This window comes from Pteropus alecto, unplaced genomic scaffold (assembly GCF_000325575.1).
Source record: "Pteropus alecto unplaced genomic scaffold, ASM32557v1 scaffold432, whole genome shotgun sequence".
Lineage (NCBI taxonomy): Eukaryota > Metazoa > Chordata > Mammalia > Chiroptera > Pteropodidae > Pteropus > Pteropus alecto.
Window position 1 is genome coordinate 138,292 of NW_006432235.1, and position 11,475 is coordinate 149,766.

Genomic DNA, 11,475 nt, shown 5'->3' on the forward strand with positions numbered 1-11,475 from the left:
GGGATTCTGAGTGGGTCTCAATGATGTGGATGTGAGACAGTGTTTTAGAACAGAGGTATTAACAGAAAATTCGAGATGCAATAAGGCCAAGAGATCAAGATCTGATTGTCATGGGAGAAATAATGTGGTACAGTCTGGGGACATACCATGCCATGCAGGGCCACACGAGGAAGACCAGGGTCAATCCGAAAGCAGAAAGAGGGCGAGGACTGTGGGCAAGAGCCTTTATTGTGGTTTCTGTGGGAAACAACAGGCTCAGGGTTGGGGTATAGAGGCTGTCACTCGTTGTCTGGGATAATGAGGCCCTGAGTGTGAGCCCAGTGAAGGAGGTGGCAGGATTGTGAGTTCTGGATTGGTGGGCTTGCACTTGAAAGGTAAGCTTGAGGGAGAGTTGTTTCCCATCCCCAGGAACTGGATAACCCTGAGAAAAGAATCCCTCCAGGGTCAGCAAGGTCAAGGCATTAAATGCAGAAAATAAAAGACATGGTTAATACAGAGAGAAAGGTGAGAAAATCTCCAGATGCAGTGGAAAACGGGAAGCCTTGGTCCTTCCCTCCACCCCCATTGCCTTGTCTTCTTCAAGATCACTTCTAAAACTTCCCTTGTCAGTCAATGTAGACCCTGACATGATTCCAGGCCACAGTATGACACTCCAGTGTTTGATTCCATGCGACAGAATTGAATGTATCATTACTGCTCTGCTGAAAACACAGGATCCCCAAACCACTATAAGTCAAGAAACTAAGGAAAAAACCTAACTGATGATCATGGCAGCACAAGACATCCCTTGTTTCTGTCCCCTCCCTTCAAAAACAAAAACTCAGCATCTATCCACGAACAAAAGTGCCTCTGTGGGGAGCCATGGGGTTCAGCATCATATGCCAAGGGAACTGGGAGAAGTCTCACCCACCTATACATAAGATTGCAGGCAGACAGACCTTGGTACCAGCTGTGCAACCAGCAGGAGACTGTTAACCAGTTTTAGCCCCTCTTGGCTGTGGTCTGAGAGCACTTGGAGAATGTGGACTTGGAAAATCATCTAAAGATGAGAGAGCCTTTGTGTAAGTCTACGTACTGAGATGAGTCACAAAGAAATAGAAAAGCTGAACAGACCAGTAAGAATAAGGAGATTGAATCTCCCAACAACAACTACAAAAAAAATCTCCCAATAACAACTACAAAAAAAGTCCAGGAATCAAAAGTCTTCCAACTAAAAAAAAAAAAAAAAGAAAAAAAAGAAAAAAGGTCCAGGACAAGATGGCTTTGCTGATGAACACTACCAAACATTTAAAGAAGAAATAATACCAATTCTTCTCAAATTCTTCAAAAAAATTGAAGACGGGAAACTCTCCTACACTCATTTTACCCTGATACCAAAGCCAGATAAGGACATTACAAGAAAAGAAAATTGCAGACCAATATCCCTGATAAATACATAAGCAAAAATTCTCAACAAAATGTTAGCAAACTGAATTAACCAGCACATTAAAAAAGATCACATACTGTGGTCAGGTGGGATTATTTCCTGGGATGCAAGGATAGTTCAACATACATAATGTGATACACTCCATTAATAGGATGAAGGATAAAAATCATATCATCATCTCAATAGATGCAGAAAAAGCACTGGACAAAAGATAACATCCTTTCAAGATAAAAACGTTCAACAAAGTGGGTATAGAGGGAACATACCTCAATAGAAGAAAGGCAATTTATGACAAATCTATAGCTAATATCATACTCAATGGGGAAAGGTTGAAATCTTTTCCTCTAGGTGCCCACTCTCACCTCTCCTATTCAACAGAGTACTGGAAGTCCCAGCCTGAGCAATCAGGAAAGGAAAGAAATAAAAGGCATATAAATTGCAAAGGAAGAAGTAAAATTGTCTTTATTTGAGGATAATATAATCTTATATATAGAAAATCCTAAAGACAAGACCAAAAAACTGTTAGAATTAATCAACAAATTCAGTTAAGTTGCAAGATATAAAATCAACATACATTAATCAGTTCCATTTCTATATACTAACAACAAAGTATCTGAAAAAGAAATAAAGAAAACAATCCCATTTACAATAGCATCAAAAACAATAAAATACTTAGAAATAAATTTAACCAAGGAGGTGAAATAGGTACAATGAAAATGACAAGACTCCAATGAAAGAAAGTAAAGAAAACAGAAACAAATGAAAAGACATCTCACGTTCATGGATCAGAAGAATTAGTATTGTTAAAATTTCCATATTCCCCAAAGCTGTCTATAGATCAATGTAATCTCTATCAAAATTCCAATGGCATTTTTCACAGAAATAGGACAAACAATCCTAACATTTCTATGGAATAGACAAAAGACCCTGAATAGTCAAAGGAATCCTGAGAAAGAACAAAGCTAGAGGCATCACACTTCCTGATTTCAAACTATATTACAAAGCTATAATAATCAACACAGTTTGGTACTGGTATAAAAATAGACACATAGATCAACAGAACAGAATCAAGAGCCCAGAAACAAACCCTCATATATATGATTAACCAATATTTGACAAGGGAGCCAAAAGTACTCATTGGAGAAAGGATAGTTTCTTCAATAAATGATGTTGGGAAAACTGGATAATGACATGCATAAGAATGTAATTGGAACTTCATCTTACACCACTCACAAAAATTAACTCGAAATGGATTAAAGACTTAAACATAAGACCTCCTCCCAAACCATAAAACTTCTAGAAGAAAAACATAGGGGAAGTCTCCTTGACATTGGTCTTAGCAACAATTTTTTGGGGATATGACACCAAAAGCATAAGAAACAAAAGCAAAAATAAATAAGTGGGACACATTAAATGAAAAAGCTTCTGCTCAGCAAAAGAAACCATCAACAAAATGAAAAGGCAACCTACCAAATGGGAGAAAATGTTTTCAAAATGGTGCTCTTTCCTGGGATAGGGAAGATTGGCAAGGAATAGGATTGGAAGGCAGGGAATTAGCAGTGTCATTCATAACTATTTTGTTAATGAAAACAATACTAAATTCCAAGAGTATTAAGAATTGTACTCTAATGTTCTGGCCCTTGTTTGGGAACCTAGTGAGCACCTAGAATGTGGAGAAGATGTTCTCTTCTCCACTACCCAAAGAGTCCATAAATAAAACATGAGAACCTACGTCCCCGAGGTCCCCACATAATCATTGTGATTACTTCTCTTGCACACTGTTTTTTAGATGACCATGATGGACACAGAGCTTCCTCAGTAAAAACAGGTAAGACAATTAAGAAGAGCTGTTTTTCCCAGTTCTATCCACCTTACGAGGCAAGGGATCCCCATTTGATTAAAAAGAACAAGGAGAATCTTAAAGCCCACTTTCTCAATGTGACCAGAGAAAATAATATTCTTTTTGAGAAGATGACCTTTAAGCACTCCCAGGTCTGAAAAATCTGGTGAGTAAAACATCATAAGGTGCATTGTCTGCCATTTTATATAATGAAAAATGATGGTGGCATTTTGTGTGGTTTGGGGGGTAGTTTATATGACTGGTCTGGGAAACAGGACTGGAACCTGTGGAGTCGAGGTACTTTGAGAGTATATATGATTGAAGAACTTTAAGTTTTAAGCAAAAATTTTAAAGTTCTCAAAAATAGGTGAATGTTAAATTCTTTTTCTCTGATGTTGCTTTTCTATGAGGAATTGACTAAGATTCTGTCCTCAGGCTTGTAAAAATTGGGGCTTTTGGCAGCTTTAGACCGAAACAGGAACTCATCCAGAATTTAATGGCATCTAAATGCTTAATCATCTTCTCAACCCATTTTTTTTTTTTTTTTAGCAACTCATAACCTGTCCGCAGTCTACTCCAAACAGCCAAGATTGTTAAAAGTTGTCTTTAGAGCCTATGTTGGTATAATTCATTTTTTCGAAAAGTGTGCTTGCAAAATAAGTACTTGTGTTAGAAACGTTTTTATTCAGTTTCAGCGGGCTTGGGCCATGGCTGTTACTCCAGCTATGTGAATGTAGTTCATGCCAGGAAATGTTTTCTTGGAGAGCTCTGAAATATGATAGAGTCGAGGTGCATGGAAGTATCAAGAGATGAGGTAGAAAGTGTAGTGGTGTGTGAAAGGGAAGAGGAAGAGAAGCTTTCATATTTTCAGTTCTTGTATAATTTATTTTCTTTTTTATTGATGTATCATTCACATTCCAGGACTCTGCCCTTTTAAAGCGTACAACTCAGTGGCATTTAGTATATTTGCAAGGCTGTGCAATGATCTCCACTGTATAATTCTCCAAGTGAAATCTCCCACCCACTAAGCAGTCACTCCCCATCCCATCTCTCCCACCAGGCCCTGCCAACCATTAATCAGCTGTCTGACTGTATGGTATCGTCTCCTCTGGGTGTTTCCTATAAGAAGATTCACATAGCATGCGGTCTTTTGAGATTGGCTTCTTTCTCTTAACGTTTTCAAGATTCATCCAGGTTGTAGTGTGCGTCAGTACTTCATTTTGTTTCTTGGCTGAATACTATTCCATTGTGTGGATAGAGCACCTTTTGTTTCTGCACTGATCGGTTGATGTACAGTTTTGGTATCTTCTGGCTATTGCAATTCATGCCGCTATGAACACGAGTGTACAAATATCTCTTCTCAGTTGGGTGTCTACCTATGAGTAGAATTGCTGGGACATATGGTAACCCTATGTTTAATTTTTTGAGGAACTACCAGACTGTTTTCCAATGTGACTGCAACATTTTACCTTCCTACCAGTCGAATATGTGGGTCCCAATATCTCCACATTCTTGCCAACACTTGTTAATTACTATTTTATTATTGCCATCCTGGAAGGTGTGTATATCATTTCTTAAAATGTACTTTCTGAGTTTATGTTTATATCACTACAATTCTAAACAGAATAACAAATCTTTAAGCACAGATATGCTGTCCCCAGCCTGTGTACATGTGCCTCAAAGCTGCCAGTAGGAACCCTGTGCTCTAATTCTGTGCAGACTGATAATGAATTTCATCACTAACTTTGACACAAGGCCAGGCTTTCTCTTTGGGGCCAGGCTTTCTTTCTGGGGTCAAGCTGAACCCCATTGCTCAGTCAATTCCCTCAGACAATTTCATAGACGCTTTGTAATTTATTTTGGAAATTTGTAAATGGAAATGTGAAATTTGTAAATAGAGATGTGGACATCTCAGGGTGAACTCAGTTCAACGGGTTGTGGAGCCATAGGAAGAGGACAATTTTGTAATAATTTACTTCTCATTTCTAGTGAATTGCTATGTGAGAAAAACTGTGCCTAGACAAGGGAGGAGCTGAAGGGTTAAGGCAGGGCGGATGTTTGTCCGCTTCTATCAAGGGATCCTGATAGTCCAGAAACAGCTGTTCCTGCCCTATTTTCATACATCCATGGAGATGCTCCGATAGAATTCTTGCTTTTGAGGGTCTCTTTGATTTGGCGCCACTGAAAGCAGACTCTTAGAGAAGTATTAGTGCAAAGTGACACTGTAAGAGAGTGGGGAAGAAGGATTTTGAGGAAAAAAGACCAGACAACATTGGAGTAGTCCAGTCTTTCATCTTTTGCTCAATCCTGCAGGGAAGTGCAGGACACAGAGAGGTCACAAGTATGGGAGGCTGGGGAGCCAAGGCATTTGTGCTCCCACAAAGAGCACTCATTGGTAAAGGGGTGACCCTGAGGCACATAAACTTCAAGGCATTTCGGATCCTTCCAGATGCAAATATTCACTAGGAAAGGGAAAGAAACCATGATCAAGAGTGCATAAAGTTGGTAAAGGGGTCTGGGAACATGGTGCAGGAGCAGCGACAGTATTTGTTACAGAGGGAGATGGGCGTGGGTGGGATTTGGGTGAGGAAACCATCATTGTCACTGCAATCTCATATACCACACGGTAAGTTGGATTCTAGACTAGGTGCTGTCAACCCTGTGCTTTTCATCATTACCTGTCTCTTCAAGTTAGGTGTTCTTATCTCCTTTTCTCCACTCCTGTTTTTCCCAGCTTCCTTGAAGGTATAACTGGTAAGTAACGTAAAGTATATAATATGTTGATCTGATATGTATACATTGTGAAAGGAGCCCCCATTGAGTTAATGGACACATCTCTCAACTTCCCTCCCATATTTACCTTTTTTTTCTTTTTCTTTTTTTTGGTAAGAACGCTTAAGATCTACTCTCCTGGCCAATTTTAAATATACAATACAGTATTATCAACTATAGTCACTGTGTTATACATTAGATCCTCAGACCTTTTAACTTCTTATAACTGAAAATTTGTACCTTTTTACCAGCTTCTTGCTATCCCCCTCCAGCTCCCAGCAACCACCATTCTACTCTGTTTCTATGAATTATTATTATTTAGATTCCACACATAAGTGATACCATGAATTATTTGTCTCTGTCTAGCTTATCTCACTTAGCTTAATGCCCTCCAGGTCCATGTTGCAAATGGCAGGATGCTCCTCTTTCTCACAGCTGAACAACATTCAGTCGTGTGTGTATATACATATATATACACATATACATACACATATACATACATGTATGTGTGTGTGTGTGTGTGTGTGTGTGTGTAACTGAATATTTGTACCTTTTTACCAGCTTACTACATATATATAATGATTCTGGAACTGGGTGAGAGTTTGGACTTCTGTTTGCCTGTCATTGGACTTGTTATCACCTCTGTAGCATTACAGTTTAGTTGGATACACACATTATCTCATCAGATTATCAGTTCTCTGAAGCAGGTTTAGAATATCATGTCTTTTGAATTTTGACACCCAGCGGCCAACCCAGAGTGACCCTGACCTTGTGGCAGACTAGCTAAAGACTTAGACACATGAGGATCCAAGCCCCTCCTGCCTTCGGGGAACTCAGCTGACTTCCTGGTGTTTGGTTTACATATGAATGAAACATGTCCACCCACTTAATCTCTCCAATGTCCAGTAAAGTACCTATAATCGTTACCTTCACTTTGAATAGGGAAATGAAAGTTCAGGCAGATTAAGCAAAATGACTAAAGCAATGGGACATTCTTGCTCTGAAGTGGCAGCTCCATGTTTTTAAGATTTATTTTCCAATTACAGTTGACATGCAATATCATATTAGTTTCAGGTATACAGCATAGTGATTAGACATTTATATACCTTACAAAGTGGTCACCCCTGACTAGTCTAGTACCCACCTGGCACCATACAGAATCATTATAATATGATTGACTATATTCCCTGTGCTGTACTTTACATCCAGTGACTACTTTGTAACTACCAATTTGTACTTCTTAGTCCCTTCACTTTTTTCATCCAACCTCCCAACTCCCTTCCCATCTCTGTATCTATGAGTTTGTTTCTGTTTTTTTTTCTTTCAGATTCCACATGTAAGTTAAATCATATGCTATTTGCCTTTTTCTGTATGATCCAGCAATTCTACTTCTGGGAATTTATCCAAATAAATTCAAAACACTAACTCAAAAAGATATATGCACCCCTATGATCACTGCGGCATTATTTACAGTAGCTAAGACATGGAAGCCACTTAAGCGTCCACCAACAGATGATCGGATAAAGAAGAGGTGGTACATATATACAATGGAATATTACTCAGCCATAAAAAAAGAATGAAAGCCTATTATTTGGGACAACATGGATGGACCTAGAGGGTGTTATGCTGAGTAAGATAAGGCAGCTGTTCTGGTAAACTTCATCAGTGTGTTTCAGGAGCCAAACTGTTTCTCTGTCCTCCTCCTCTCCCTCCAGACACCAGAATCATCTTTGTCACCACCTTCAGCTGCCTCATCATCTTTCTCCTCTTCCCTTCTATCTTCCTTATCTACAGATGCACTCAGTATGGTGAGTTCAGAGAAGCACTGGTTAAAACGCTGGGAAGGGAAGTAAAGAGAAGGTTCATTAGATAAATCCTCCCCTGTATTCTCTTACAGGTTCATCACATGAAGAATCCACCAAGAGGTAGATCTACTTGGCCACTCTTGTGCCCTGCTTAACTCGTACTCCATCCTCCAGAGATCCCATGTGCACAGACCCTATTTCTCATGCCCAGCCCCACTCTCTTCCCTGTGACAACCCCTGTCTCCCAGCCCACACTGTGACCTTTCTCCTCTCCTCTCCAAAGCCCTTATCATCCCTCCAAATCATCAGATCCTATGCTTTAATGTATGTGTCTCTCTCAGAACCAGGCATTCCAGATTTCCCAAGCAGGATCCTTCAGGTAAGCAATAAGGGAAGAACCTAGGAAAGAAACACAGTATAGAAAGTCACCAGCTCAACTCCTGCCATCTGGGAACTGAAATTTTTTTCCTCTCACTCACGTGCAGATTTGTCCAACCCGGAAAGTGTATCGCTTTCGGTGAGTTTTCCTCTTCAAAATCCCCCCAAGCGCTCACTCACCACCCAGGCAAGTCCCATCTTCTTCCTGGTTTCTCCCATACTCTGTTTACATGGACACCCTCAATTCACACAATTAGGAGGCCAATTAATGCCGTGTTCAAAATGTTCTTTGACCGAACTACTAAAGATGGAGAGTAGAACAGTGGTTACCAGGAGCTGGGTGTCAGGGGAATTGCGGGGGGGGTGGGGGGGCGCTATTTAAAGTACAAACTTATAGCTTGTAAATAAATCCTGGAGATCTGGCACACAGCATAATGATTATAGCCCACAACACTGAATCATAAACTTGAAAGTTGCTAAGAGGCTAAATATTAATTGTTCTTAATACACACACACACAAACACACAAAAGATAATTGTGTGCCAGTATGGAGGTGTTTGCTAAGGCCAAGGTGATGACCAAATTGCAATATATAAATGTACCAAATCAATGCTTTGTACACCTTAAACTTACACAATTTTATATATCAATTATATCTAAAAAAAAAAAAAAACGCCCCAATAAAACAAATGCCATGTGTTTTGAATTACCAAGTAGCTGAATCTCAGCACCCAATGTCTGCTACTTATCACCACTATGGTCTGAGACAAATCACAAAATCCTGGTGGTTTCAACCCTTAATTTCCTATCATAGCTAATGGGAATCAAAAACCCCATTTTAAAGGCTTGTATAAATCTAGCAATATCATAAAAGGTTTACTGGCATTTCCAGCAAATTTAATGTCAGATGGACAGCATAAAAGCATCAATTAACAAATGTTAATCAATTTACATCAATCAATTTTTTTTACTATTTAAAATACTGCTTCTTCATGATTTAACATTAATTAGCATTTCATCTAAGAGCAGTATCAGTTAACATTTATACATTTTGCAACAAAACACAGAGGTTCATTGGTTCATTGTTTAAGTCAAAGCAAACAGAGGATTACCAAAAGGTGCATACAATAGTTCTCTTTGCATTTAAAAAACATTTATGCACATTGCATTCATTTAGGTAGGTATTTTTAAGTTATGAAAAAACATAGTCTACAGGTTCACAAATGAAACATCAATGAACAAATCTGGCCTATTTCAAATGCTGAATTCATGGCATCAATTAGCAAACTATAATAATATTATATAGCAAAAATATTATATAGTTAAAAAATAATATAACAATATTATGATATGGTACCTCTATATAGTAGAATACTATACAGCCATAAAAAGGAAGAAACACTGATACATGAGATAAATGAATGCACTCTAAAAATATTTTGCTAAGCAAAAAAATGCTAGATACAAAAGACTATATGTATTATTGTTCCATTTACATAAAAGCTCCAGAAAAGGCAAATCAGTAGGTGCCTATGGCTGGGGTAGGGGTGGGGATGGACAAGCACAAGGGAATTTTGTGGGGTGATGGATGCTCTAAAATTGTATTGTGGTGATGGCTGTATCATTCTACAAATTTACTAAAAGTCATCAAATTGTATACTTAGAATAGGGGGATTTCATGGGAATTTAATAGGGAAATTATAGATTATTTATAAATTATGTCTGAATAAAGTTGTTTAAAACAACCATACAATATTACTTTACCAGTAGGTATTCTTACAGGATGGTAGTTCTTATTCTCAAAAGCATACGTTTGCAGTGATTTTTATTAGTGCCAGTTAACACTGGTCGTCAGTATCGTTTTATTAATAATAAAATGATATTGTGCCTCTCCGAAGCAATGGAACTTTAGGGAGCAATATTAATGTCCTATAGCTGCGCTGTCCAATACCGCAGCCAGCAACCACATGTGGCTATTGCACATTTGAAATACATCTGGTGCGACCAAGGACCTTAATTTTTAATTTAATTTTAATTCATTTAAATAGCTGTATGTGGCTCATGGCCACCAAATGGAACAGCTCAGCTTTAGATGCTCTTGTGTACCCATCTCTTTTCCTCAAAGACTGAAGACCCCCAAGAAGAGACGTATGCTGATCATCAAGGCACCATCGGCAGCAGCTTCTGTCCTCACTGAGGAGCCCTCAGGATCTTGTGACTGTGCAACGCTGAAAGAGTATGACAGCAGAAGCCACTGGAGGAAGGGCATCTTTCTCCGGGAAGCAGAGTATGGATTAAGATGGCTGAGATGACTGGATGTACGGAAGTCCAGGTCGCCTGTGTCCTTGGCGCACAATCCATAATAATAAAATTAGGTTTCTTCCCTCTTGCTTTCACTCCTCTCAAAAATTAGTGGATGAATTTTCCCAAAATATGGAGTATGACTTTAGTATGGAATGACTTAATACATAGGCTAAGAATATGGACAATATATACAGGAGCTGGTGGTACTGGTAATGTTCACTTAGGAAGTTCTGGAAGGCACCACATAAATAGGGAGCGGTTTCCCCAGAGAAGCTTGTGTGGCTGCTGTCCGGTGAGGCATTCCGTTGACAAGGGGGTTTTGAAAAGGATTACAAAACATGGGCCACGAAGGTAGACACTCAATTCTGAGCAAGCAAAAGCACCCTGTGTAGCATGCATCCCAGTAAGTGGCTAAATATATTTGGTTCATGATTCTTTCGTGCCTTGCTGGGCAGCCATGTACTCTCAGGTCAAGACCAGTTTCCTCTCTTCCATGAATGTAGGAGTTTTCTTTGTACCATCACATTCCTGTTTATATTATTTCTTTACTAGTATCAAAATCAAAGGACACAATGAAGTTAGATTTGGAGAATATAGGTGGATTTTGTCATATGGTACCCAAAACTTAATTTATGTGAATATTCCATCGTAAGAATTTTTCTGAGTGTGAACTTTTTTGTGTGACAGTGGCACCTAATGACATAAATAAAAGAGCTTTGCTCCCAAAGTTTCGTCACTCTATCATGTTTGAAAGTCATTTTTAATATATGAATGAATGAAAATGTAAAGATTTGGAATGTATATATAAATGTTCTTAACATATAAGCATATGTTGGATAGCTTTTCTCTTTTCAAGTTTTTAATTGTGAAATAATGTGATCATAAATAAAAACACCAAATAACATAAACAGAAATATGTGCACTGGCCTTATTTTCTAGGCACAAACCTT

At 38.7% G+C, this 11,475-nt stretch overlaps 1 protein-coding gene across 1 annotated transcript in view; it reads left to right on the forward strand.

The window, feature by feature from the left end:
* Nucleotides 1-10,418, forward strand: part of VSTM1 (V-set and transmembrane domain containing 1) — a 12,227-nt gene extending 1,809 nt beyond the window's left edge. Inside the window, exons 4-9 of the mRNA XM_015585737.2 lie at nucleotides 3,216-3,254; nucleotides 7,754-7,846; nucleotides 7,936-7,963; nucleotides 8,185-8,222; nucleotides 8,329-8,360; nucleotides 10,347-10,418. Coding sequence (XP_015441223.1) covers nucleotides 3,216-3,254; nucleotides 7,754-7,846; nucleotides 7,936-7,963; nucleotides 8,185-8,222; nucleotides 8,329-8,360; nucleotides 10,347-10,418 — 302 coding nt within the window. The remainder of the gene's footprint in view (nucleotides 1-3,215; nucleotides 3,255-7,753; nucleotides 7,847-7,935; nucleotides 7,964-8,184; nucleotides 8,223-8,328; nucleotides 8,361-10,346) is intronic.
* Nucleotides 10,419-11,475: the final 1,057 nt, after the last annotated feature.